General features: G+C 46.5%; 6 protein-coding genes across 12 annotated transcripts; 4 read left to right on the top strand and 2 right to left on the bottom strand.

Annotated features, from left to right (window-relative positions):
• The first annotated feature begins 126 nt into the window (after window positions 1-126).
• On the top strand, window positions 127-3,081 carry gpatch4 (G patch domain containing 4). The gene is made up of 8 exons (XM_077720034.1): window positions 127-239; window positions 474-552; window positions 829-902; window positions 1,028-1,120; window positions 1,192-1,320; window positions 1,390-1,505; window positions 1,865-1,915; window positions 2,008-3,081. The coding sequence occupies exons 1-8, from the start codon at window positions 135-137 to the stop codon at window positions 2,537-2,539; spliced, it is 1,179 nt and encodes a 392-aa protein (XP_077576160.1). The 5' UTR covers window positions 127-134; the 3' UTR covers window positions 2,540-3,081.
• LOC144198857 (C-type lectin domain family 4 member A-like) lies at window positions 1,658-6,511 on the bottom strand. 2 transcript variants are annotated; one of them, XM_077720038.1, is made up of 9 exons: window positions 5,880-6,511; window positions 5,625-5,687; window positions 5,453-5,542; window positions 4,572-4,685; window positions 4,369-4,509; window positions 4,126-4,239; window positions 3,412-3,533; window positions 3,118-3,339; window positions 1,658-2,111 (listed from the first exon to the last, which is right to left on the bottom strand). In XM_077720038.1, exons 1-8 carry the CDS (start codon window positions 5,923-5,925, stop codon window positions 3,190-3,192), a joined length of 840 nt encoding a protein of 279 aa, XP_077576164.1. In that variant the 5' UTR covers window positions 5,926-6,511; the 3' UTR covers window positions 1,658-2,111; window positions 3,118-3,189. The 2 variants fall into 2 exon arrangements, with proteins under 2 accessions (XP_077576164.1, XP_077576162.1); XM_077720036.1 differs by having other exon boundaries at window positions 4,070-4,239.
• A 160-nt stretch (window positions 6,512-6,671) lies between these two features.
• Window positions 6,672-8,659, top strand: LOC144198858 (tetraspanin-13-like). The gene is made up of 6 exons (XM_077720039.1): window positions 6,672-7,050; window positions 7,718-7,885; window positions 7,962-8,042; window positions 8,121-8,234; window positions 8,312-8,431; window positions 8,516-8,659. Exons 1-6 carry the CDS (start codon window positions 6,988-6,990, stop codon window positions 8,588-8,590), a joined length of 621 nt encoding a protein of 206 aa, XP_077576165.1. The 5' UTR covers window positions 6,672-6,987; the 3' UTR covers window positions 8,591-8,659.
• A 269-nt stretch (window positions 8,660-8,928) lies between these two features.
• bag6 (BCL2 associated athanogene 6) lies at window positions 8,929-17,020 on the bottom strand. Of its 6 annotated transcripts, none has more exons than XM_077720032.1 (25): window positions 16,860-17,020; window positions 16,036-16,123; window positions 15,836-15,953; window positions 15,305-15,519; window positions 15,149-15,205; window positions 14,947-15,069; window positions 14,288-14,487; window positions 14,062-14,197; window positions 13,568-13,768; window positions 12,982-13,201; window positions 12,849-12,896; window positions 12,364-12,716; window positions 12,223-12,295; window positions 11,843-12,135; window positions 11,365-11,656; window positions 11,111-11,280; window positions 10,987-11,040; window positions 10,807-10,915; window positions 10,599-10,723; window positions 10,380-10,514; window positions 10,173-10,223; window positions 9,901-10,113; window positions 9,724-9,831; window positions 9,514-9,660; window positions 8,929-9,426 (listed from the first exon to the last, which is right to left on the bottom strand). In XM_077720032.1, the coding sequence occupies exons 2-25, from the start codon at window positions 16,114-16,116 to the stop codon at window positions 9,331-9,333; spliced, it is 3,618 nt and encodes a 1,205-aa protein (XP_077576158.1). In that variant the 5' UTR covers window positions 16,117-16,123; window positions 16,860-17,020; the 3' UTR covers window positions 8,929-9,330. The 6 variants fall into 6 exon arrangements, with proteins under 6 accessions (XP_077576158.1, XP_077576154.1, XP_077576156.1 ...); XM_077720028.1 differs by having other exon boundaries at window positions 15,149-15,220; window positions 16,860-17,017; XM_077720030.1 differs by having other exon boundaries at window positions 14,062-14,194; window positions 15,149-15,220; window positions 16,860-17,016.
• Window positions 17,021-17,436: 416 nt separating this feature from the next.
• Window positions 17,437-18,928, top strand: glrx3 (glutaredoxin 3). The gene has a single exon (XM_077720035.1). It carries the CDS (start codon window positions 17,516-17,518, stop codon window positions 18,500-18,502), a length of 987 nt encoding a protein of 328 aa, XP_077576161.1. The 5' UTR covers window positions 17,437-17,515; the 3' UTR covers window positions 18,503-18,928.
• Window positions 18,929-25,147: 6,219 nt separating this feature from the next.
• On the top strand, window positions 25,148-26,585 carry tnfb (tumor necrosis factor b (TNF superfamily, member 2)). The gene is made up of 3 exons (XM_077720721.1): window positions 25,148-25,467; window positions 25,558-25,669; window positions 26,062-26,585. The coding sequence occupies exons 1-3, from the start codon at window positions 25,267-25,269 to the stop codon at window positions 26,574-26,576; spliced, it is 828 nt and encodes a 275-aa protein (XP_077576847.1). The 5' UTR covers window positions 25,148-25,266; the 3' UTR covers window positions 26,577-26,585.
• Window positions 26,586-27,985: the final 1,400 nt, after the last annotated feature.

Consider the following 27,985-nt stretch of genomic DNA (forward strand, 5'->3'; position numbering starts at 1 on the left):
AAATCAAACTTTTCAAATTCATAGACGTTAATTTTTAAAAACGAGTTATCATATTATACTGTTTACCCTTAGAGTTAGAAAATGATATCTATGGATTAATTAAGTGTAAAATGATAAATCTAAACAAATTTTTCATGTATGTACGAAAGAAAAGACGGAAAAATACACGACTCAAACATGACGCATTTCTGGTGTCATGGCAGCCTCCTATTGAATCAGCGTGTCTTACTTCTCTGAAGGTTTCTATTTTGTTATTATCTATCTCGGAATGAATGAGGCAGTAATATTTTATCGGATTAAATCCCGACACAAATACCTGTTAGTAAAACATCGATATGAAAAAAATGACCGACGTATTATTGTTACAAGGCGTTCGCGTCTGTTTCCATACTTTTCTAGTCGACTTGCAGTGAAAAATAACATTCAAGTTGTGTCCCAACTACAATTGAATTGCATTTATTTACCACATTTAGATGGCGGACGACGGCGAAGTAAAGGGCCGCGGCTTGAAGTTTGCTGAGGAGCAGATGAGACGTCAGGGTTGGAAAGATGGTCAGATGTTATTATTATTATTATTATTATCCCATCACATTCATTGACAGTCATAGACGAACCACATTCGACTTTTTAAGAATCGTTTACACTGTAATTATGCCATATTGCTACTTCAAAAGTTGTGTTAAAAGTCTTGACTACTGTTATCTTAAGTGTTTTTTCTGAATTGTACTTGTTTCTTCTAGCAAATGTCTAAAATGACGCATTCAGATAGAAAAAAGAAGTCTACCGTTGTCAATGTCAGTGAATTATTATTTTTATTTATTTTTTAAGGCAAAGGACTGGGTCGGGAGGAAGATGGCATATCCAAACCCATCAAGGTCAAAGTTAAATGCAACAAAGGCGGGGTAAGGATTCATTTTCTGGTGTCTTGGTGTCATGTGATCATTCCCTCAAAGACTATAAAATCAATAAATACATTTTAAAGTCCTTTTTTTCCTCTACAAAACTTCAAAAAAATTGTGTACAACAGGTGGGCCACAGAGAAGGAGAAGAATTTACCTTCCAGTGGTGGGATCACGTCTTCAATCAAGCCTCGTCCAGCTTGCAAGTGGAGACCAATCAGGTTTGTCTTGACCTGGTACTCCGTGCCGTCTTTTCCCAAAGGACAGAAATCTCATCTTTTGCTTCATCCAGGACGGCATTTCGCTAAAGAAGACGGTGGCGGCGACGGAAGAGGAGGATGACGACAGTAGGCAGATTTCCAACAAGAAACCTCGGAAGGCGGCGCTAGCCAAAGGAAAACTTTACGGCTGCTTTGTCAAGGTAAAAAAATAAGAAGAAGAATTAAAAATCAGGCGTGGTTTTGAAACTCCTTGTCTTTGTCGCGTCCAGACGGCCACGTTGTTTTCTGGTCGCGAGTGCCCGGAATCGGCCAACGACGACGACGACGACGACAGCAGCTCGGATTCCGAGGACGATCACAAACTGGATTTGTCCTCCATGACTAAGTGAGAAAACTCAAAAGATGGCCATTTTAAAGTCATTTCATCACATAAAAAGTGTTCTGAATACGCAAAAAGAATAATTGTCCACTAATATATTTCATGACATAAAAGTTACAACAAATATAAAGCCATTCAAGTCATTTGATCACCAAAAATACCCAACATTAAAAACATTTATTTTGAAAGACAACATCATGGACTAGAAATAAGATGAAAAAATATATAGTACACATTTTGTAAAAAAAAAAAAAAAACACATTTTAACCCGTGTGTGCATTTTCAACACACAAAGTACATTTTTAAAGTATTTCAAACACAAAAACACTGTTTTTAGTGACAGAAAAGTGTCATTTTTTTTGTAGGCTGTCTGATTCGGAGCTGATGAAGGCTTGCGGGGGACGGACCGCCCACAAGTTAGTCCCTTCTTCTTTTCTTATTTTTCTTCCCCACGCCAAGTACCTATTCCCCTAATTTTGTCCACTGTTTTTTTTTTTCAATGTTTAAGGGGAGCCAGACACGGCTTGAGCATGAGCGCCAAGTTGGCCCGGCTGGAACAGCAAGAAGCCCAATTCATGGCCAAGTACGCCAACAAGACCGAAGACCGCCGGCCTGAAAAACAGACGCCGAAAAACACTCAAGACGGCGGAACCAACGTCCCCGACGATGACGACGACCTCAAAATTGAGAAAAGGGAAAGGAGGAGGCGGCGGCGGCGGCAGGAGGAAGAGGAGGAAGAGGAAGCCGCACTCTCTGCTCCAAAACACAAGAAGAAGAAGAAGAAGAAGAAGAAGGAACGTAGTGGTGAAGAAGTAGAAGAAGAAAAAGAAGAAGAGGAGAGCAATAGTGGGGAATCCCAGCTGATTGTTTCTGAAAAAGTCCCAAAGAAAAGCAAAAGAGACTCCCAAGATGACCACAGTGAGCCAAAAACAGCAAAGAGAAAGAAGAAGAAAAAGAAAAAACAATTTCAGGATAAAGACTTGACAGACTCGAGGGAGATGGCTGACCGATCATCAGAAGAAGAAAATACTCAGATTTGAACAGTAAAAAAATGAAGCACAAAAATGCAAATTGATGAAAATTGTGTCAGATGATGTCTGGAATTCAGTTTTTTACTTTTTTTTATGCTTCATTTGTAACTTTGGATGAATTGCATTGTGAAAATGAGCAAATGATTCCTTCCATAAATCACAATCTTCTTTTCTAAATTTCCATTTTTTGTAGTCAACCGGCATGTTGTGAAATATAAAGCAATGGCACAAATGCAAATTATGCAAGGGCACTTCTCAGAAACAAAGAAATAAAGAGGAAGTTCTAAAAAAAAAAAGGAAACCCTGCCTTGGATCACAATTTGACTATCAAAAGATCAATCTAGAAAAATAGCTCCTCCATCTGAGAGGCCCCAACTGACCAAATGGAACATCCATTTTTTTGTTCTTTTAGTCCCGCAGCAAAAAAAATGAAATAAAAATCTGACCTGCACAAGAAGCTTCAGTTCACCCTACATTGCACTTATGGCCCACATCAAACCGAATTGACGTTATTGCGCCAATGAACCCGAGTCTGACACCCTTAAATGGCGCCGTGTTCATTTTAACGATACGACGGTCGGGCTCACCTGACGCTCGAGACGGACGGACGGACGGAGGGAGGGATGGCTCTGTGACAGCGTTGTTGACCCTATCCCTGGTCAAATTCCAGGAAGGCGGGCATTTGGCAGACGTATCGGTTCTTCATGTAGCAGGAGGCTCGGCTCCAGTTGTCCAGGTACCAACCCGTCTCCGACTTGGACAACAAGCCGCAGCGGTAGCTTTTGTAGATCACTTCGTTTCGCCAGAAGCTGAAGGTCAAACAAAGCGCTGGACGTTGGCCAGAATGGCGACGACGACAACGACGACGGCGTTGAGCTCACGTCTGATTGAGCACGCTTCCGTCGCGCCACCCCCACTTGTCCGTAATGATGTCCTTGGTGAGAGCCATCCAGTAGCCGTGCTTCACGTCGTTGTAGTAGCGGCTCTGGTTGGTCACAAATTCCTTGAGAAATGGCAATAAAATAAGTAAAGAGACAAAGAAAGGTCAGGAAAAATGCCTCAACGATGGAGATTTTTGAATAGAAAACACGGGGGTCAAAGTGGCGGCCCGGGGGCCAAATGTGGTCCGAGAAAGTCAATCACGAGTGCCGACTTTCTGTTTTAGGATCAAATTCAAATGAAGAATATAAATGTATGTTAAAAATACTGATTTTTTTCCCTTTTAAAATCAATCAATGTCATTTTTAATCATTTTTTCTGTGTTTTTTGTTCAAAAAGCATTTTGTAAAATCTAAAAACATATATAAAAAAAAACTAAATAAACATTGTTTTAAATCTAAAAAAAAACGAATATTCAGGGATTTTAATCCACTTCTTTAAATCCATTTATAACCAAAAAAAATGTAAATATGATCACGCCCACGTGAAATGGAGTTGATATAAAATAATAACCACCCCCCCCCCCCAAACTGGTTCTTAAATAGTTGTTTGTGTCATTGGTGTGCAAAATATATGCTATGCTAAAATAAGCTAAGCTACCTGCTCTTGTCGGCTGGCGACGGTCAGCAGGCTGGCGTTCCGGCGGCGGCACTCACCGGCGCTCTCCTCCCACGACTTCCAGGTGCCAGAGTACTGGTGGTGAAGGAAGAGGTAACACTTGGAGCCAAAGAGCAGCCAATGGCGTGGGCACGCCGTGCACAGGCTCAGCACTGAACAGAAAACGAGCAAGCAAGCAAGAAGGGACCAAAGAATGATTGGACGCCTCTCATTTCAAAGATGGCGCGCGAGACCACGAGTGACAGATGCCATTTTTGGACAGGGACTCATTTGACACTTACCTCTCTGCGGGCAGTAGGCCATCACGTGGAAGACGTCCAGGGCCAGGACGGCCTCCAGCGTGCGGTTGAGGCGCTGGCGCTCAATGCCCAGCGGCCGCCAACGCCGCCGCAGCTCGTCCAGCTCGTCCGCCGCGCCCTTGGCTGTCGGCAGAGCGGACGGTCAGGACGGCGGCCGACGAGACGACGGCGGTCCGAGTACCGACCGTGGAGGGCCATGGCCAGCACGGCCGAGGCCAGGAGCAGGCAAAGCGCGGCCAATATGGCGGCCGTGGGCGTGGGCGTGGAGACGCTCCTCCGCCATTTCTGTGGGCCGTTTGCTAAAGACAAAAGTTGACATTCATCTTTTCGGTGTCTTTGTCATTGACGGGTAATCAACGTATCCATTTTTGAAGTTGAATTTGTGTTCATTTTTGGCTCCATTTCATTCACCATTCGCCTTTCTATCTTACATCCCACTCAACTATTTCTTTCAACATTGATAGTCGTTTGATTTCTGTCAATCTTCATTGATATGGAATTTTGTTTTGAATCCATTTGTTGCCATTTTTTAAACCTATACAATCTTTAAAAAATGATTTATTGAAACTTTTTTTAAGGTGATTTCAATAGTTTTCAATTCATTTGAAGATATTTTGATTGATTGCAACTTGTTCTTAAGTCATGTAAAAAAAAATCAATCCATTTTTAGATTTTTTTTATGGATGGCAACTTTTTAAATGTGATTTAAATCTTTTTAAACCCATTTTTAAAAATATTTTTATTTATTGCAACTTTAAGGTGATTTAAATCTATTCTAAAATCTACATTTCAAAATGTTATTATTACACTTTTGCTTATTTATTTTCATTTCTATGGGTTTTCGTGCATCTCTATTTAAATCATTTCTAGATATACTTTTTGTTTCAAAGCTATGTATTAATCATTTAAAGTTTTTCCATTATTTACATTTGAAATGGGGATGTGTTCCATTATTGCTGTTCATCAATATCTATTCGTTTCTACATTCTTTAATGATACATTATATTTAGAAAAGGACTTCGAATCCCCCCCCCCCCCTTTTTTCTATATTTGAAAACGTGCGAACCTTTTAAGATGGGCGTCGGGTGGGCGGGCGTCGTTGTTGTCTCCTTGCTGCTGACGTCATCGTAGATGTTTTCCGCCTGTGCCCGTTTCTCTGCAAAGAGTTCAGAAATGGTTTGACATTGAGTTTCGGTCGAAAGTTGATGCCGTCCGGGAAGGTCAATGGCGCCGACAACCTGAGCTCCACGTGGCTCGCTGGCTCCTTACGTCGTCGTAGATGACGCCTTCTGTTGGCGGCTCTGAGAAGAACAACAAACAAGTCTTGAATCATCGGCTGCCGTTGACGGCAATAGACGTCCAATCCAGTTTGGATAAACTCCTCCCCCAAAGAATTGATGCGATTTATCGACTAGCAAAATTGTAGACTACATTTCAATGATACATGATATTGCACGACATAGAGTAGGTCAAAGATTACATTTGGGACTCACGGTTGGTGTTGAATTTGACGGCCACGTAATTGAGTTCTTCGGCCATCGTTGAATAAAATCAAAGAAAATTGACAAATACCCCCCAAAAATGGAAGAAAAAAACAGATTAATCCAGAAAAAAACGTTTCGGGTTGAGTCGCCGAGAGACGAACGTCAATGAAACTCAAGCTTGACTGAGTAACAACGTCACTTCTTTTTTCTTCATCCTGAGTCTTCTGCTTTTTTGAAGTGATGCAAAAAAAGAGGAGAGCAAAAGTCCTCTTTTGGGTGTCATGCGATTTTTGGCCACTAGACGTCCCCTTTCAAAAACTAAAATTGCCTTGTTTACAAACTTCTTCATTAGCACAACTGACAAATATCGACACGTACATAACAATTATAGTGCGTATTCGTTACAGCACGTTTACAAAATAAACGACTGCAAATATATCTATCGGTAAACGCAACATAAATAAATAAACACGGCTGTTTCAGATTTGTACTTTCTCCTTCAAATACAACGGCTTTATAATAATATTCACATGGAAAAAAAAGCTTTCCTGTCGAACCTGTTGAAATAAAAGGACTAAAAATAACTGACATTCACGACTACCAATAGTTAAAGTTCCGAAAACGTACTCAAAGTCAATAAAAAAACATTGTAGTAACTCGTTTACCTGAAGCACCAAACTGGCCGGCAACATTCCATGTGAAGATTCAAACAATAACACCGGAAGTCACCAACAGGTGCCTGAGAAAAAGAAAACTACGTCATTAAACGAGGGACCAAATAGTCCCTCTCTCTCTAATTAATACAACGTTCACAATTGGGGACATATATACTTATCTGTTCAGTGTTTTATTGATAATCTTCTAATGAAATCATCGTATAATCCAATTCAGATTGAAAAAAAATGCAGATATTAGAGTGGTTCAAAAGTAAAAACTGATCAACACACAACTGAGGGTGCTTTAAAGGAGGAGCGAGTTTGGAAGGCAAGGCGGAAGTGCGCGTGCGCCACAAGTCAAACACCTGCGCACCATTACAGGAATTAAAAAAAACAACAACAAAAAGCACAAAGTCACTGCCACTGGAAGAGGACGAAGACGAAGAAAAGGAGACGCCAAGATGCTTTGCGGGGGATTTGTTTGCACTCGAAACTCCCTTTGCGCACTTAATATACTCTACGTGGTGAGTTGCCTTTTATTTTGAAACGCATAACCTCAGTTTTTTTTGTATTTCTATTGCCTATTCAAATAATTCGGAAGATAGTTCACGTGTTTTACTTTTGACTTTTTGATTTCAAGTTAACTAGAATTTTCATGCTAAACGAGAGAGAGGGAAAATGGTGTCTAGTGTATTCTATTGTTTATGAAGCTCCCTTATTAAATGGTTAGCTGGCTAGCATATGATATTGTTGTCTATTTACGACTAATACGATAGAACCTTGCTAACTATACTTTGCAAAACATTTTTATTAAATATTATTCCCCAATTCACTTCAACCGAAGTGAAGGAAGTTGCCAAACGTCAACAGGAAATGACGTGTAAGTACCCCAAAATGAAAAAGTGACTGGAATTGTAACCATTGCCACTGATAGACAACTCATTTAAATGGGTTGCCATTGCTAACGTTTCATCTCTTGCCGCCAAGCGAGTTATTTTTTTTTTTGATGAATTTGTTAATCTGTCCAAAAGGTGCCCTCCCACCAATGTATAGTTCACTAATAATTGTGCAATCCCTTTTTAAAGTGGCAGAAAATCAATCATTTGTTCTCTCGACCTTTGGATTGGACGTCTTAGGCCGTCAATGGCAAAGCGGCGTGGCCGGGGGCTCAGCGTTTTCTCTATTTGACAGTTGGTGAGTTTGCTGCTGGTGGGCGTGGCGGCGTGGGGGAAATGGTTTGGCCTAGTGTCCAGTATCGGGGTGGTGGCCGGCATCATCGGCGTGGCCGTCTTCCTGCTCCTGGTGGCCTGGGTGGGGCTCTGCGGCGCCCTACGACACCACCAGGTGTTGCTCTTCTTTGTATCTTTTGGCCTAAAAAGCAGAGCACCTTTTGCCCATCCATTTGAGCCAATGTGACCTTAACGGTTAATGTCAGTACATGATGGTCCTCTTCCTGGTCTTCGTGGTGCAGCTGTCCGTGTCCTGTGCCTGTTTGGCGCTCAACCAGGAACAGCGGGTAAATAGGAGATGGTTAACTGTTATCCGGTCACTCCTTGAGCTAACTCTGGTGTGTACGCAACCCCCCCTCGCAAAGAACGCTCTCCTGGAGGCCGGTTGGAACAAGTCGGAGGCCACCCAGATGGACGTGGAGAAGACGCTCAACTGTTGCGGTTTTGCTCGCGTGGATTATAACGGAAGCTGCCCCGCCGTCAGTGACGCCGTCGAATCAAGAATAATCCCGCCGGCTCTTAGAATGGTGCTCATTTCCATGTTTTTTTTTTTCAGATGTGTTTCACGCAGGAAGCGCTATCGACTTGCACCACGTGCTCGGAAATCATCGAACGCTACGCCGGTCAAGTCCTGCGCTTCGTGGGAGGTATCGGGCTCTTCTTCAGCTTCACCGAGGTTTCCAGTTTTTGCAATTCCAATCCACTTCTCGTATTTGGTTGGCTACGTCAGGTCAATAATGGACATTTTTCTTCTCTGCAGATCTTGGGCGTTTGGTTGGCTCGTCACTACAGAAACATGAAAGACCCCCGATCCATGCCCGGAGCGTTTCTCTGATGGCCGGCAAGGAAGCGGCTTCCCCCGTTTGCCGTCCAATATGGCCAATAAACTGTTCCCCTGAAAACACATGATAGTTAGTTTCCATTTTACTGCAATTTTGCTTTGAAAGTGGTCATTCAAGAGTTAAAATATTACCGTGCCAAATTTGGGCGTCAACCCCCAGCAGGTTGACGGGCAGGTGACGCAATAGCAGGAACCGGACAGGACCGGATGACAAAGAAGGTGGCTCGGCCTGTTTTGGCCCATCAAAGCAACTGCCAAAAGTATATTGCCCTGAAATTGAAAGAGCTCAATACTTTTGAGAATAAACTATCTTTAAAAGACATCTTTCTCAATTTTCAAATCAATGTCTTTATTTAAGCGGTACTGTACACTAATGTACGGAAAGTAAACAAAAAAAAACCCAACTTGATTTCTTTCAACCTTGACGTACGCACGCACACAGCACAGTAGCGCCCACTGGCGGACGCGCACCAAACATTTCAAACGACCCGCGTCATCGACGCCTTCTGGCGACAAAAAGCGCGGGCCGATCATAGTTTGACGTCAGCGGGCGTACGGAAGATGGCTGAATTTAGAAAAACAAAAAGAAAACAAGGCTGACAAAAAGCTTGGGTCCAAACTAAGGAGGAATATTTGCAAAGGATGAAGCGCGGTGGGCGATAATAAATAGGCACTAGTAGCGTCCTGCCCTTAAGGAAGGACGGCCACGACCGATGGGATGAGGGGCGGGGCTACTACGAGTCCGACAGGAAGGCTCTGTGCGTGTCCGGGAACTGCTGAGCGCTAAAGTCGGCTTCGTCCCGCACTCGTTTCTTGATGTCCGACTTCACCTGAGCCCAAAAACAAAAACGCAACTTGATGCCTCCATCTAGACGACGACACTTTGTTTTTTCAATTGAAAAAGGTGAAAAGGTCACCTGCTCTGAGTAGGCCTCCCGGAGACGGGGCTCGTCCAGCTCCTCCTGCAGGCGCTCGGCGGAAGTGACGGGGCGCGCGCCGGCCGTCCGGGCCGCTTGGCTCACCGCCTCCGACAACGACGCCAGACTGCCGCCGCCGGGTCCCGTCTGGGTGGACGGACAAACGGTCAATCGGAATGACAGTCAGTCTGTCACTCGCCCCAAACTCACCTTGCGGCGTTTAGCCGGCATGCCGTGCAGGTAAGCGTCCGACAATGGCGGCTGCGCCTTCATCTTCCTCTGCGTCATCATGTCGCAGCGGATGATGGGAACCCACTCCTGGGGTAAAGAAAATGAGCCGTTTACAAATAGTCAGACATTCAAACGTATGGAATGAAAAAGCCTCACCGGCGGAACGGCCGCCGTCCACGCCTCCGTCTCGGCCGCCGGGTCGCGGGTGGCGGCGGTGACGGTGGCGTTGCCCTCGGCTCCCGCCTCGTCGCCGCCGGTCGGTGCGGGCGCGGCCCCGCCCAGGTCGACGGGCGGCGCTCCGTTCTCCTGCGTGGACATGGCCTCTTCGGCGGTGGTGGCGGCGGCCGGCGACGGGCTGTCGCTCATCTTCTGGTCAAATTCATGTTAGGATGGGTGGGTGCCAACAAGATGGCGCAGGGGCGACTTACCGTGGCGTTTTGGGCTTCTGGCGCCTCGGTGGGGGCCACGGAGCCGTCTCTCTGTCAAAGACAAAAAAAGCACATCTATTAGCAATCCATGTTGCCATCCACCAATTGTCATCACTTAAATGGGCACAATAAAAGGCATTCATATCAACCATGGAGACAAAATGGCGGTGTACCGGATCGGAGCCCGGCCCGCCGGATCGGTCCTACCTGGACGTAGACGATGTACGCCTGGATCTGCTCGCGGCTGACGGGCAGGTGCTCCAGGATGAACTGCAGCCGCACGCTCATCATGCTGATCAACCAGTTGAGGAGGCTGGGGCTGATGTCGCTCGACATCCTCCGCTGGAAGGAAAGGACGGACGGACGGACGTGAGGCGGCGGCAAAGGAAGGACGGCGTGACGGCATGACGTCCGACCCCTACGTACGATGCGGTGGTTGACCACGGCCGTCAGCGCCCGTCGGTCTCCTCTGAGGCAGTGCAGGTTGAGGGCCAGGCACTCAAAGAGGGCCCGGTTGCACAAATGGAGCAGACGTGGGCCAAAAGTATCGTCTGGCCAACGGAAAAAAAACGCCATATTTAACATTAATTTCTATTTCCTCTCCCAGAAGGGCAGATGATGGAAGCCAACTGACCGGTGCAGCGTAGGATGTGCGTGGCCATGTGCGTCAATTGCTGCCTGAAGAAGGCCATGTTGGTCTGAGTGGCGTCCACGCCATCCAGCACGCTCACCGACGACTCCCTCTGTGTGGGGGAAAAAAAACGTGGGTGGGTGACCCGGGATAGCACCACGTCGTCCCGGAAACCGGACTCACGAAGCTCTCCGTGATGTCATCCTCCAGCTCTCGGACGATGGTGTCGGCGGCGGCCTGTCGGGGAAAAAGAGACAGTACGGTTTAAGCCCCGGTCCGAAAAACACGGCCCGGCGTCCACACTGACGGCGATGTTTTCGTCGGTGGGCTCCCGGCCGCCCAGGTAGCTCTGGTGGAAAAACTGTGCCAGGCGGGGCTGGATGCGGCCCAGCGGCTGGTGGTTGGCGTGCAGGAGCATGACCAGGTCCGACATGGTGAAGGTCTGGCACACCAGGGTCAGCAGCTCGCCAAAGAACCCTGAATGGAGGGGAGAGACCACGACGCCGCCGTCAAACTAAAAGGTCGGCGCCGATTACGGTGAGGGGAGGGGGCGGCGCCTACCTGAGGGCTCCTCGGGACTGATGAAAATGTTGGACCTCTGCGAGAGCCTCTGCATGAACTGGGCGATGCTCTCCGTGTCGTTGTGGGCCTGGCCCAGCGAGCCCATCAGGCTGGTCAGGACGCCACGCACGATTTCCACAAAGGGCTCCTGGTCGGCCACGTCGGGGACGGAGCCCGGGGCCGCCGGCGCCGTCGGGGCGGACGCCGGGGGATCGGACGGAGCCTCCGAGGAGGCGGCGGCGTCGGGCGGCGTGGTCGGTCTGGGCCTAGGCGCGAAGAGGGGTTGCTGGTGCTGCGGTGGAACAAAGAAACTTGCAAATGGAGATATCCAAAAGGTACATTCCGTGCGCCGCGGCCACGCTATTTCTTAGGATGCTACGTAGGATCGGCGACATCCATTTCTTCTGTGTTCTTAGTTCAAAAATCATTTTGTAAAATCTAAAATTGAGATGGATTTTGAATTCCCAGCGGTACTGACCTGTCGCATCAAGTCGGCCACGCCCTCCATCAGGCTGGGGAAGCTGGCTTCGTCCAGCTCGATGGGGGGCGCCCCCCCCTGGCCGCCCAGCAGAGAGCCCAGCATGTGACGGAGTTCGGCGTACGTCTCCGTGGGCGGGTGGCCCTCGCCCTGCCCGCCGCCGCCGCCGTTGACCTCGCTGCTGGACGCCGAGAAGGTCGAAGACGAGGAGGCGGAGGAAGACGACGTCGACGACGTGGTGGTGGTGGCGGTGGTGGAGGCCGAAGTGGCGCCGACGGTGGCCGTAGGAGCGCCTGCGAGAGGAAGACATCACAGCTTCAAAAAAACTAATCTTTCTATATTTTCTGGTGCCAAAACAATTTTTAATGTGGCCCACTTGCCCATTTGTCCCGGCATCATCAGCTGGCCGACCACCGCGCTGATCATCTGGTTGAGGGCGGCGGCGTTGAAAGCCTGCCGACGGACAAAAAGCCTTTACGCCGTGTCAGCGGGCGCCAAGACTCCGCCCCCTTGCCCCTTACCTGACCCTGCTGGCCAGGCACGGCCGCCCTCACGTTGATGGTGGTCCCCCGGGTGCCGAACGGCGCCAGGGGCACGTTGGGGGGGAAGGGGGGGCGGGCGAAGGGCGGCCGGGTGAAGACCACTCGGGCCTGGGGGCCGCCGTTGGGGGGCTGCGGCGGCGGCGCCGCGGCCGTGGGCGTGCTGCTGGGGGTGTTGGGCCCCGTGGTGGCGGCCGAAGAGTCGGCCGTGGAGCTCGGCGGCGGCTGCGGCGGGACCGCCTGCCCCGCCGCCGTGGCGGCGGTGGTGGCCACGGCCGTGGCGTACTGGGTGATCTGCTGCATCAGGTTGCGAATGAAGTCTGGGGGGAGGTCACCTGATCAATTAGACGGGGAGACCTCAAAGAGAACTAATGCTTTGCGTAACTAAGCTTTTTTTTTGTTGGGATTACTTTAAAAATCTGGCTTTGAACTTATATTCTTCTTTAAAGTTGTTTTGTTTTTTTTACCTGGTTGTCCGGGAACCTGGTGAGCGGCCGTCTGGTTTGGGCCTGAGCCTGCAAAAAAGGAGAGAAAGGGTTGATTGGATGGCACAGATGGAGGGCCAAAAACCAGGTCTGGACAAGACTGGATTGGACTCACCGTCCGTGTTCATCTGCATCATGACCAGCGGGCCGGCCTGGTGGCTGATCCTGATGAGGCGGGGGCCGTGGCCCTGTCCTTGACCCTGGTTGGGCTGCCCGGGAGGGCTCTGCCCCTGGCCTTGAGCCGTCTGCTCCGATTGGCCGGACGACGGGGCGGGCGGGGCTTGTTGTCCCTCGCCACCGTTGGTCGCCGTTGCAGAAGCACCACCCACGTTCAACTGGGGTGAACAAAAAAAAAGAATGTACTGCAGGTCACTCCATAAATGGACTATTTGGATCAAAAAGTAAAATAAAGCTTTGAAGAAAACAGAAATAAATGAAAGCATAAAGCAATATCAAATGACCTCATACAAATATAAAGGAATAGACGTTTACCTTATAACAAAAAAAACTGAATCAAGGGAACGATTTAAATGCGCACAAGATTTGCTATACTCTTTTTCCACCAGTAGATGTCAGCAAAAATATCATGTAATATTTGTAGGTTATTTTCAGTTTTGCAAAATAACCATGACTGAACTTTGCAAAAACTATTGTTGATGGGTTGACATCATGAAATCGGGCCTTTTACGCCAATCACTTACTTGCACGGGGACGTGGTGGTGCACGGCGCCGGGCACGGTGACGGGAAGCGAGTAGTGAGAGATGGGGCGCACCACGTGGAGGTGGCGGGGGGCGGGGCTCAACAGGTTGAGGCGCAGGTCGCTCAGGGCCACCAGGGCGTTGCCGAGGAGACGCATGCACTCCCACGTCAGGACCAGCGTCTGCTGGTCGTCCTCTCTTTCCTGTAAGCGGAAAAATAAAGAATAAAAAAACTCATGTTTGATACACTGGTGTCAAAGTGGTGGGCCGGGGGCCAAATCCGGCCCGCCGCATCACTTTGTGCGGCTCGAGAAAGTAAATGATGAGTGCCGACTTTCCGTTTTAGGATCAAATTCAAATGAAGAGTATAGATGTATATTACATTTGCTGATTTTGTCCATTACAAATCAATAACTAAAATGGTCCAGCCTACGTGAAATGAAGTTGACGTTAAAGTGACCCGCCAACCAACCCTCGTCGGACACCCTTGGCGTACCGTGTTGTTGCTGTACTCGGCGGTGGTGGCCGTCTCCAGGATGGCGTGAGCTCTCTGCACGAAGGGTTGAAGGCGCTCCTCCACCCGCCGCATCTCCGAAAACATCTCGGCCAGCTCGGCGGGGCTGGGGTGGCTTCTCCGGGGGAGCGGGAAATAGGAAAAATACATACATAAATACATTGGAAAACGCTTTACCGTGAGCAGCCGGGCGGGGGCGGAGCGTCACCGGGGTCCGGGTTGAGGGGCGGGGCCTTCGGTCGGCGCCGCCGAGGAGGACGGCGGCGGGGGCGTGTCCGGAGGGGGGGAGGTGTCCATGGGTTGGGCGGAGGGAGACGGGGTGGAGGTGGCGGAAGACGGGGGCGGTGGGGCGGCGGCGGCGGCGGGAGGCTCTCCTCGGGCTTGGGCGGACGCCTCGCCCGTTCGACCCTGATGCCAGCGGAAACACAAACAAAAAAAGTCAGACTTTTTTAAATGACAAGGACTTCATTTGGGCTGACTTTAAGTCATTCACAGTCTTTTTTTTATTTGGGGACATTCCCAGGTCACTTGCAAGCAAAGAAAGCTGGAAATACCCTAAAGCACCGGTCGGTGTCAAAGTGGCGGCCCGGGGGCCAAATCTGGTCCGCCGCCTCATTTTGTGCGGCCCGGGAAAGTCAATTGCCAACTTTCTTTTTTAGCATCAAATTCAAATAAAGATTATAGATTTTGAATCCATTTTTAAGTTCAAAAATCATTTTGTCAAATCGAAAAATATTTTTAAAAAGCCAAAATAAACATTGTTTTAGCTCTCTATAAAAACAGAGTATTCAGGGATTTTATTCCAGTTCTTTTGATCCATTCATTAAAAAAAAAAATCTAACGACCCGTGATGAACTTTGGACTGACCTCCATCCTTTCAATCAGGTCGTTGATGTCCCTCAGCATGTTTTCGGCGAGCACCAGGCGGAGCCGGGGCTCGCTCTGCACCGGCTGATCCATGTCGATGTGAACGTTGACCGAGCCGTTGCTCTGAAAGACGGGAATAAAAGCACATTTAAAGCAAACACGACATTTTTTTTCTCCCCAAAAACTCCTGTTTGCGACTTACCCCGGTGCTGGTGGTCACTCTGGCGTTCCTGGCGTTTTCGCCCATCCCGGAAACCATCTGCTGAACGGACATCTAATGGCACGGGAGGGAAGAGAAAGGTGGATGGCCCCAAAAAGGGGAAAGCCGGCGCCGCCAGGGGGGCAAAATGATCGGCACCTGGATCTGTTGAGGGTCCATGATGTTGACGGGCAGGTTGAAGGTGCCCAGCATGACGTAACTGTTAGCGTTGCGGTCGTGCGGGGGACCCTGGGGCCCGTCCTGGGACGACGACGACGAAGATCCCTCGGCCGAGGTTCCGCCGGAACCGGAGCCCGGTTGGGAGGGCGGCGGAGGAGCGCGCTCCACCAGGTGGATCACCTTGCCGCCCACGTCTAAGAAAATCACAAAAAAAATTGGGGACTTTAGGGGTGAGTGTGTGTGCCTTTTGGGGTGAGGGGGTATTAAAATATGTTTCTGACTAATTTACAAATCAACGAGTGACTGACTTCTAGTTTGTTCTATGTTCAAAGAGAAAAACTAGATTTAAGGACCATTTGGAACACAATAAAAGACCAATTCTGGTGCAAATGTTGCAATCAACCTAAAAATAAAGTCAGAAAATAAAACCTAACTTAAAAAATAAAACCTAGCTTAAAAAAATAAAATTGGTGTCTTTTTAAGAACGCCGACCGAGTGTGGATGACTCACTGTAGTCGGCCAAGGTCCTTTCATCTTGCAAGACTCTGCCCTGGTAGATAAGCCTCTGTTTGTCATTGGGGATCCCCACTGACGACGCAATGTGCTCCTTGAACTCTTTCACGGTCAACTGCAGGACAAAAAGAAATAATAAAAGATTAGATGGAGCTTCCAGAAACTTGATATCCACTTTAGAGTTCCTTCATTTTTACCTGCGCGCCGACGGTGTAGGTTCTGCTCTGAGAATCTAACGTTTTCACCGTCACTTCTATCTCCGTACTTGGTTCTTCCATGGTCTTTCTGTAATGTGAAAATAGGTTCACAGAAATCAACGGACTCGCATTCCTAACGGTAACGGCTGCACAATTCAATTAAAAACAAACAATTTGACAGTAAATGACAATGTTTATTTTGGTATTTTGTATTGTTTTTATTCTAAGTTGTCATTCGTCGAGTGAGTTTTTTTAATTTTACAAATCATCCTATGAATGACGATCCTGTTTTCTTCATTTCAAAATTCATTAGCATTGTTGCACGCAGGCGTCCAATGAATGATGCGTATGGGTAAACAAATCACATTTTGACGTCACTAGAACACCTGGCACGGGTTGGTTCGTTACATCACAGATTTTTCGACGCTACTTGAATACTAAATGAACCCATAGGTTAAAAATAAATTTAAAAGGGGAACTAAAACGAAATTTAAAAGGCTAACACACACGAATCCACGGGACTTGGGATTGCTACTGGCGCGTTTTTTCCCCCAGATTTGACAATGTAGATGACTAGCAGAGAATGTTAGTCCCGCTATCAAAACCAAAAATGGCCGAACGCAACGGAAAAACAAAGATTTATTTTCTTTGTGCCAAAAAAGCAAATGAAAGCTTCTTCTCGGCGTTCGTGCTAAGAGAGATGCTAGCAAAGAAAGCTAACGGAACCGTACCCCGAACAAATGTCCGTCAACGATATTAGTGTTTATTGACAAAAATGGTGGCAAAGAGTTTCAGACAAGAGGAAAAAAAAAGTCCATCATTACCTTAATGGCGACTCTGGTGTGTTTGACTAATCTGTCGCAGGCGTCTGTTTGTTATCATCAATTTCCAATGGCTTTCGGGCTAGCGTCTCGAGTTAGCTAGCATCCGCCGGGGCATGAAGTGACGTCACGCACAAACAGGAAACTATAAATAGATTTACTCGTCATTTCATTCACATGTAGTTTTTCTGTGCTCAAATTTGTCATAAGTGTTTGCCTGTGAAATTATATAATAAAAATCATTCGGCAAAATTTCGGCGCAGTTGCGTCCTAACAAGTTAACCGAAGGGTATTACTGGATTATTATATTATTTATTTATATTGTCTTTAACAAATGTGTATTTATATTTTATTCGTAATGACATTTGTTTTTATTTATGTGACTAATTCCATCAATTTCACTTTTATGTTAATGTAAAGTATATTCTACTATAAACTGGTCGAACTGAACCCAACCACAATATCTTTTTAAAGCCTTTTCGATGAGTAAATATTTCAATGGCACAAAGTCAAAGAAAAGCTTTTCGCAGGAGCCATTTTTTCGACATTCGTTTTTCTTTGGAAAACGAAAGTTGCTGCGTCACGGTTGCGTCAGCCAGCACCATACCAACGAAGAAGAAGAAGCAACAGCAGCTCGGAAGCGGCGCGCTCGAAGCAACATGGCTAACATGCAGGAGGCGAAAACTCGGGCGGAATTTGAGGATTTGCTTGGCAAAAGCGGCCCACGGCTCACCGTGGTCCACTTCCAAGCGTCGTGGGCTCCGCAATGCGACCTCATGAACGAAGTCATGGTGGAGCTGGCCAAGGAGCAAGCCGACGCCACGTTCGTCAAGCTGGAGGCCGAAGCCGTCCCGGAAGTCTCGGAGAAGTACACCGTGACTTCGGTGCCCACTTTCGTCCTCTTTAAAGGCGGCGCGCAGGTGGACCGCCTGGACGGAGCCAACGCTCCGGAGCTCACCAAGAAGGTCCGACGCCTGGCCGCCTCCTCGGGAGCCCCGGATCCTCCGGAGTCCTCCGGCGGAGCCCCGTCGGACTTGAACGAGCGCCTGAAGAAGCTGGTCAATGCGGCGCCTTGCATGCTCTTCATGAAGGGCACCGCGCAGGAGCCCCGCTGTGGCTTCAGCCGCCAGATAGTGGCCCTCCTCCGCGAGAGGAACGTGGCCTTCAGCACCTTCGACATCCTGTCCGACGACGAGGTGCGCCAGGGCTTGAAGACCTTCTCCAACTGGCCCACCTACCCGCAGCTGTACTCCAAGGGCGAGCTGGTGGGAGGCCTGGACGTGGTCAAGGAGATGGCCGAGTCCGGCGAGCTGGACGGCGTCCTGCCCGAGGCGCCGTCCCTGGAACGCCGGCTCAAGGAGACCATCAACCTCGGCCCGGTGGTGCTCTTCATGAAGGGGAACAGGGAGGAGGTCCGCTGCGGCTTCAGCCGGCAGATCGTGGAGATCCTCAACGGCGCCGGGGTGGACTACCAGACCTTCGACATCCTGAGCGACGAGGAGATCCGGCAGGGGCTCAAGACCTACTCCAACTGGCCCACCTATCCGCAGCTCTACGTGAAGGGCGAGCTGGTGGGCGGCTTGGACATCGTCAAGGAGCTCCGGGAGAGCGGGGAGCTCGAAAGCGTGCTCCGGGGTGGCTCTTAGGACGCACGGCGACCAATCCCTTTGAAGTGGGAGGAGCCGCCGGACGACTTCCGACGTTGGATTGGACGTCACTGGCGAGAAACTGGTTTAAAATGACGGACAAAGCGATTAAGACCTTTCCTCGCCCCTACCCACGTGGCCTCTTACCGGCCATGTTGGTAGGGGCATAAAGTCCACTGGAGAAGGACGAGCGGCGTGTGCATTGATGGCGATAGACGTCCAATCGATATCCAACTTTTTTTTTTTATGGCGCCTCCCTGTTTAAATAAAATTGGATGTGGATTGGCGTCAATGGCGCGTCGGCTTTAAAGATGTTGCCACATTGTTCACTTAACGGTGGATGCTTCATACTTTCACTTTCATATTGAGTCATTACTTACTACTGTGTGGCCAGGATGCAAAATAAAAGGTGATGATAGTATAGTACTTCACACGTGACTGTGTTTGTTTGGCGGATAATTATCACATTTAACCAAAAACTATTTGGAAAAAAATGGTTTTTAGCTTTCTTTTGAAATAATACGGCGGGAAGAATGATCAAAAGAAATCCTATTTAATGTACTTTTTCAACTAAAATGACAGTCTTGATGAATGAGACATTTTATACGGATTAGATACCGCTTCATGTAATACTATACACATAATATTGCAACTTTTTGCCTTAATTTTAAATCTTTGAGGATAATGTTATGTCCAATTACTTTTTTGTCAATATACGTTACGTAAAAATGACTTTTCGACAAGTAAAGACGTGGGAGGAGCTTCTACTTCTGGACCCTCCGCTTTGGCCGGGACGGCGTTTACTTCCTGTACGCCCAGGTCACCTTGGCCCCCGGGTTCCGGTGGTGAGTGACGGTGAGCCGCCAGCCCCTGCATTAGCGTGCGCGTGGATGGCGACTTTCTGACCGAAGACACTTTCTAGGGGGCTTTTCAGATCCGCTCGCTGGAATAAACTTGAATTTTGGAAAAAGGCGCTTTTACGGATCAAAAGTTTTTATTTCAAAATGAACGTTTGGAACGGTCTGACTGGTTTGGACGGAGAATGTATTTTTAAACATACTTTTTGTTGTATTCTATCAAAAAAATCTGAATTAAAAATGTCATGAAAATTTTAACTCCTCCCCCTTTTCCATTCGACGTGACAGAAATATGTTTAAAAAATACCTAGTTATGAGAAATGCGAGGAAAAATAATGAAACATTTCAATAAATGTTCAAGTATAGATAGTTTTCTCTATTTAAAATCCAAATAAATTATTTTAAAAAAATCTAATAATAGAGATAAATCAATAAAACAACATTTTCCAAACATTTAAATAAAATAACAAAGTTCAAACATTGTTTTTCCGCTCTGTTGGAACAAAACGTGCACCTCTGTACTTTGACCACCCGATGGTGCCGTTTTACGATTTCGAAACACGCCTGCACTTTTTTTTTTAACTGAGAAAGTGCTACATTTCAATATCCTTGTGAGAAGCCTTCTATTTTAACAGACTAAATGACTTATGACACAGCCCAGATTTTAAAAAAATGTCTAATGAGCAATGCTGATAGTTCTAATGGAGGCTAAGCTCATTTTTCTGGGTATTCAGATTGTCTCCCTCCCTTTATGTCAATAAAAAAAAAAAACAATTTGAACTTGTTGCCCTTCTTCAATTGGCTCGATCCCGGTATGCATTTTATTGTCAAAGATGATTATAAACATTTCTTTTTGCTTTTCTTTCCAGGAAACAAACAAACCAAAAAAGAGGTTTACAAATGCCGAGCGAAAGTGAAGAAAGCGGCGGCGATTGGGCGAGCCGTCGTGTCGTGTCGCGACGCGTCACGACGCGTTACGACTGCAACCGGTCCTTCTGGAACTTTTCCTACACTCAACTGGATTTTGCAATTGTTTTTGGAAAGAAAGAAAGATGGCTGGGAATTTTTCATGCCGACATGCAAGCAAGCAACAAGCAAGTATTTTGGCAATGGATGCCGTGTGTTGGGTCAATTGTCACATTCTTTTATTTTTATTGGATATTTTATGGCCATTTAAAAAAAAAAAGGGAAATTTTGTTTTTATAATTCATTTTGATTGAAATGTTTGGCTATTGAAAAAATGACTTTTTGTTTGGGTAATTCAATTTGATTTAAAATGTTTGGCTATTCAAAAAAACAATAACATCTCGCTTCAGAATTCATTCCTATTGGACATTTTTGGGCTAATTAAAAAAAAACTTTTTATAATTCATTTGGCTATTTAAAAGAAAATGACATGTTTGTTTGTGTAATCCATTTCTACGCTGACAGGTAAAAAGGTTTTGAGCAAAAGTATTGACAAATTGATGGACAGCTAAAGATCTTCGCCAGCACTTTCAATGATGACGACGAGGAGGAGGAGAAAAAGTCTTAAAATAGATTTGGAGTTGCGCTCATCCATTGACACAAACACACCCACTGGCTTTTCAAAGGAGGGGAGGGGCCCCGGGGCCACGCAGTGGGGCATGCCGTTTTGACAGCCGCCAATCTAAATTTAAACGGCGTCTTAAATAATCTCAATCTCGTCTGAAGGAGGTGGAACGCCGCTCGGTCATTTGGTGGCCTCTCCGGTGGAAACTTTGCAAAAATTAAACTGGAATTTTCTGTTGACATCAACAATAGATTTAAGTTCATTAAACTATATAACAGTAGTACTACTACTACTATGACACATTGCACATTGGCGTACACCCAAACATATTTTGGCGGGTGGCCTCAAATGACCAAAAAGAAAAGAAATCTACGTGTTAGCGCTAGCCCTATGGTAGCATGGATGGCTAGCTAGCCTTCCCTCGTGGCTAGCCTTAACGTGCGCTTCCGGAAATGGCCTTCCAGGTTAAGTGAGGCGATTTTGAGGCCCCGCCCACAGCGAGTATCGATCCGACATTGCGCCAACTATAGAAATGTGAAAAACATGGCAGCAGGCCATCTTACCATTAGCGAGCATAATGGCGACGTCGATTGTGGCTTTGTTGTGATTTTGCAGAGTAGCAAGTCTCTTGTACTTTTTGTTTTTTGTTGTTGTCTCAGCCCTGAAAACAAACACAAATCATTATTAATAGTTGTAAAATTTAATATAAAAAGTGGCCAGCTGTGTGGAGCGTTAGCATACGCGGCGTGTGTCTGCTCTTCTCGGTTAGCTTTGGAAAATGCGGACGGTCACTCTTTTTTTCCCCTTTGAATCTATTAAGGCCACCCGCTGTTAGCCTTCCCACCAGTAGGTGGCGATAGCGGGAACACTTGGACAAAATGGAGGAAGTGTTTGCTAACGAAACTAGTTAGCACATAAGAAACCATCCATTTGTGTTCACCTGACATGTATTTTCACTTAAAATCCAAAACAATATGAAAGAAGAAATTAGAAATAATACTAAAAAAACTACAACATATTGCGTTGTCATATTTTGTATTTGTTTTCTAAATATTAGTATTCACATTGAAATTAAAACAAGCCGCTTTAACGTCAACAATAGACAATTTTAGATATATTATTTAAATTTTCTTTTTTATATGTGAATTAAAAGAAGTGGATTAAAAGCTCTGAATATTCTGTTTTTATGGATCTAAAACAATGTTCATTTTAGCTTTTTTCATATATAATTAGATTTTACAAATCGATTTTTGAACTAAAAACACAGAAAAATGGATTTAAATTGACAATTATTGATTTAAAAAGGGGAAATATAATATACATCTATATTCTTCATTTGAATTGGATCCCAAAACAGAAAATCGTCACTTTCCCGGGCCACACAAAATGATCCGGCGGGCCAGATTTGGCCCCTGGGCCGCCACTTTGACACCAGTGGCAAAAAGTCCCATTTCTGTGAGATTAATGACTCTTTTTTTGAGTATTAGCACATACCACTGGAAAAAGTAGGGGCTTTAAATTGTGAACATACGACAAGTAATACATAGTAGTCATTTTTGTCTTAGAATGTGTGGAATTTGTGCTTCCGTCAGCTTCATGGAAAACATGCGCAAATGCCACAAAGGGGCCACCAAGAGGCAAGAATGTGCCCAAGGGGGGTCCAAAAAAAGAAGAAAAAAATGGCATTCGGGCGACTTTGCGTCACGGACGGAGGGGGGGAAAAAAAATGTGAGTATTTTAGCGTGCCCGTCCGTCCGTCCGTCCGTCGTTAGCGAGTGTCGGTCGGCGGTTGAGCAAGAGGAAGCGCGCAAACTCGTCCGACGGCTCGGGCGCGCATTCCGTCGACGCGGGCGGGCTCCGTCGGTTCCGTCGCCCCCGCCGGGTGGGCAGGAGATTGAAACTGCCATCACGACGACGCTGGAAAGTTAGAACGCTCCCTCTCCACTTATTTGGGAGTCAATGATTGGTCGCCATTGTCCTCTGAAAAAGGTCATACGGCGTTCATTCCTTTTCAAGTCGCACACATTTATTTAGATGACTAACAAGTGTTTTTAAAAGGCGTTATTTTGCTGGGCTCATCGTATTAATGAGGTAACATTATTAATAATGGTTTTAAATAACAATTACATGGAAAAACAGGTTTGAAGTGAATGAAAACATTTTAAATACAAATAAATCCATAAAACTTGTTAGCATGGTGGCTATTAAATGGCAAAAGAAGGGAATATCATATTTTTTTGGTGCAAAAAATACACAATATTTTCAAAAATGTAAACAAATAATAGCTATCTGAAGTTCCACTTTTTTGTATGCTAGTTTTAATGGTTTTGTTTATCATTGAAATGGATTGAAATAACATGAATGAAGTCATTTTCCTGTGACGTTGACTTGCAATGTTTTGATTGAAATGAGCCCCGCCTTTTGATTGCATCACAATATTTTAAATGATCATTTTTGCCGAATTTCATTTTGGGAGCATTTTCCAACTTGGTTTACATTTTAAAAAATGACATTCAAGAGCCAACGGGGGTCCGTTTAGGCAAAAACCAATTGGATGTCTTTTGTTTTTACACATTTTACTGACGCGTTCCTAAATGACTTCATTTAGTATTTTTAATTTTTTCATTCGTGCTGTGACATGAAAAGAATGAAAATATGAAAAATCGGAAAGCACAGGATGTTTTTTTTTTTTCTGGATTGGTCCCACGGCTTGAGGTGTTCCTGCCTTGCTCAATTGCTCAAAAACTTTTCCTGATCTTGTAGCCTCGGGGCATTTTCGTCAAATTTTTTACAACACAATCTCCGCCGCTGCTGACGTACCACAAAAAAAAAAAAAAAGGTTACGGCGAGTTTAAACAGTGCTAAGTACACTACCCCCAAAAAAGTGATTAGTACGTTAGCCTCAGTTCTGGGATGGAGGGTTCAAATCCCTGCTGGGTCCTCGCTGTGTACTCTGGTTTCCTCTTTCATTTCAAAAACATGCATGAACACTGAAAATTGCCACTAGCTTGGTTGTCTGTCTTAATGTGCCCTGTGATTGGCTAGCCACTAGCTCAGGGTGCCCCCCATTTTGTGCCTGAAGTTGACTGGGAGGGGCTCCGGCACCCCCCGCGGCCCTTATGAGGAGAAGCGCTTCAGAAAAGGGGTAGCACTTTTTGCATGGCAACGCACTCGTAACATAACAAAATTTAAATAAAGTTGGATTACGATGCAAAAATAAGTTTGATCTAACCTTACACTACACTTAATTCATTTTTTGATAGCTTTTTTGGCTTTGTTTGAGTTTCAGATGTAACCTATCGGGGGTTGTTTGCTTTTGTATTTCCTTCAAAATATGCTGAAACTTATGCGCACACATGTCCTCACAATAAAACACCGGTGTCAAAGTGGCGGCCCGGGGGCAAAATCTGGCCCGCCGCATCATTTTGTGCGGCCCCAAAGAGTAAGTCACGAGTTTCTGTTTTAGGATCAAATGAGGGGTATCAATGGATATTACATTTCCTGATTTCCACCTTTTAAATCAATCATTGTCATTTTTCCATCCATTTGTTCTGTTTTTAATTCAATATCATTTTGTAAAATCTAAAAATATTTCAAAAAAAGCTCAAATAAACATTGTTTTTGATCTCTATAAAAATCTGAATATTCAAGGCTTTTAATTCGGTTCTTTTAATCCATTTATTTAAAAAAATAATATTGTAAATATTCTATCTAAAATCAGCCAAGCGGCCCGCCAACTAATCCGGCCGAGTCTGACAGACACCCTTCTGGTAGACTGTTTCCAGGTTGACAGTCATTCAATGAAATGTTTGGTAAGTCTTTCTGACGTAAAAGCCACCCGATGCCATTCGTGCAAAAGACAATGACTTGAAGTGACCCACATTTTGCGCCTTGGAAAGACGGGAGGCTGCAAACAGGTCAAACATTTCGACGGCCCACAAACGTGACGCTTCAAGCCTTTTTTTTTCTCTTTTTTTCTGAAAAAAAACCTTAAGCGCAGATGCTCTGGGTTTGAGGCTTTTTTCCAGCTCGTCACGCTGACTAAATATTTCTGCCACGGTCACCGCCAAGCCAAGCGGCGTCCGCTCTCAATGTCTTTGCCGATCGAAAAAAAAGGAACAAAAAAAAAAACGCCATGGTTTTTGAGCAATTCTATTTTTTTGGGGCCACGGTTTGATGAGCGCCGTTAGAGCGCGGCAGCCGCGCTCTCCACTCGACTTTCAGGCGTGACATCATTGGGAGTTTCCCCGAGGCAGCGACGGCAATAAAAGAAGGCGCTCTGCGACGGACTGTTCACTCGCAGCGGCAGGGAAAGACAAGTCAAGTCCACACAGAGCACCGGAACCAAAAAACGAGACCCCCCTCCCCGAAAAAAGATGGTGGCATACACGCCGACGACGACGGGCGACGTGGAGGCGGCGCGGGGCCTGTGCCCCGCCGACAAGATGGTGGTGCTGGAGAAGCGCTCGTACGGGGCCTGGATGTGGAAACTGTCGGCGGCCTTGCTGGCGGCGGCGCTGTGCCTGGGTATCGTCTTCCTGTTGGCCTGGTACTGGCACGACCGACCCCACGCCACGGTACGGAGCGGTTGGGGGGGGGGGGGGGGGGCTGAGTCTCTTCGGGCTGATGCCATTCCGGGCTATAACGCGCTTGTGGCTTTTGTCTAGGCGCCGTCGGTGGGGCCCACGCAAGCCCTGGTGGGCGACGGGGAGAATTCCGACCCGCACCATACGTTGAAGAAGATTGGCACGAACGCCAAGGCGGCCATTCATCTCGAAGGTGAGAAACGCTTTATGAATTTTAGTCTTTTTTAAAGGATAGATGCGCTTTGAAAATGTCATTGATTTAAAAAAAATACAATGATACAGCAGGCCAGATTTAAGCCCTGGGCCACCGCTTTGACACATGTGCTTTAAATAGACAGCGATAAGGTTTAAACAGTGTCATAAAATTGATCAAATGGGAGAAAAAATGGACCCAAACAGAATCACCTTTTTGTACCTAACCACTTCTTAATGCTATCTACTTTTATATGTATTACTTGTATACTAATGACAATAAAGGGATTGAATTCAGTTCAATAGACACGGAAAGCAGTACGGTCAAAAGGGACGTAACGTTTGCCATTCTGACGACGCCGTCTTTGTTTTTTGTTTTTTTGTTTTGGTCAGGCATCTACGAGGAAGGAGGCAAAGCGCAACTGCAGTGGCGCAACGGGCAAGGACAGACGTTCGCCCAGGGCGGCCTGGACCTGCGAGACAACCAGATCGCCGTGCCGCACACGGGGCTCTACTTTGTCTACAGCCAGGCGTCCTTCCGCATCACCTGCGAGCGGGACGGGACGGGGGGCGCCGGGGCGGCGGACGCCGGGGCGGCGGACGCCGGGGCGGCGGACGTGGGCGCCGGCGCCGGGGGGGCCCCCGTGCCCCTCAGCCACCGCGTGTGGCGCTACTCCGACTCGGTGGGACGCAAGGCCTCGCTGATGAGCGCCGTGCGCTCGGCCTGCCAGCAGGGCGGCGCCTCGGCCGAGGACGACGGGGGCGCCAAACACGGATGGTACAACGCCCTGTACCTGGGGGCCGTCTTCCAGCTCAACAAGGACGACCGCCTCTGGACCGAGACCAATCAGGTGTCCGAGCTGGAGACGGACGGCGGCAAGACTTTCTTTGGGGTTTTTGCCCTCTGAAGGTGCCGCCGCCGCCGCCACTCTATTTATTTTTTATTATTTAACATTTATTCCTGCCGTGGCCTGAATCTTTAATTGCTAAGGGTCTTAAATAATCCATTGTTTATTTATTTTATTTTTTAAAATATTTATTCCTGCCGTGCCCCCAATCTTTAATAATTTAAAATAATCCCTCATTTTTTTTAATCATGTTTGGCCGGATGATGGCTCGATTGAAATTGTTGGCCTTTGAATCCCCCCCCTCAATTTTTATCGACATTATGTTTTAGGCTTTTGGCTAAATATCCAGGGCACGGCCTCGAACCCCCTCCTTAGTTTCTTTTTGTAACGGCACGGCGATATAAATGAGCGGTGGCTCGAGCACTCGGCGGGCCTTTTTTCATCGTCCAACGGTGACTGAGAACTTGCTTCCATCTCCATGGAGATGACCCCCCCCCCCCCCTCCCTCCCTCGAGAAAAGCGCCTTGAACAAAGCACCTGATGTTTATCAACTGTAACAGTTTGGAATCTCCTTTTCACTATTTATTAATATTTATTGGTCGTATTTAAGCCGAGCGGGAACCTGGTGTTTTTTTTTTATTTTTATTGTTGTAGTTTGTTTTTAATGTTATGCCACTGGTGCTAATGTGGATTGCTGTCTTGTCTGGTACAAATAAAAATGAAATGACTCACTCACACCAAAGGTCCAAGTTGTCCCATTCCCTCGCATGCACACGCGTGGCCAATCCAGGGGGAACGGTCTCCAGGTCCGGTCCGGGAATTCCCTGCGTGTCCAAAGAATGCAGCGTCAGACAGAGGTCAGCCACCAGCGGCATTGGGATTTCCCAGCCAACCAACCACCACCGTTGTTGGAAGCTCCCACCAAACAAACCACCTGCCGCGCATTCCTGTCACATATGCTAGCGCTTTGGCAAAAATTCCACATGGACTTAAAGATAAAAAAACAAAAACCACAACAGATAGAAAAAATGCCCTCTCAAATACATTTTAAGAAGTTTTGGGGGGGATTTTTGACGGCCTACTATCAGCACGTCTCCTAAGTATTTTACTTAAGAGCGCAATGCTAAAGCTAGCATTTTGAAAATCTGGAATGTATTTTGCTTAGAGCATAATTGTAGCTTTTTTTTAAAGTTGTTTTTGCCATTGAAAATCAATTAGGATTTTAGGGGTCTTTTATCCAGAGTGTAAATTAAATTAAATACTATTCAGGACCACTTTCTCTAGGTCCAAATGGACATAAAAAGCACAATTTCATTTATTTTGCTTAGAGCCAAAGTGTAGCTTTTTGAAATCTCAATTGTTTTCCCATTGAACATGAATGGGATCATTTTTTGGGTCTTTTTATTTTGTAAATGAATTCATTTGGTGGCATCCTCTCCCATTCAAAATAGATTGGACATCAAGAACCA

Source organism: Stigmatopora nigra, chromosome 7 (genome assembly GCF_051989575.1).
Source record: "Stigmatopora nigra isolate UIUO_SnigA chromosome 7, RoL_Snig_1.1, whole genome shotgun sequence".
Taxonomy (NCBI): Eukaryota; Metazoa; Chordata; class Actinopteri; order Syngnathiformes; family Syngnathidae; genus Stigmatopora; species Stigmatopora nigra.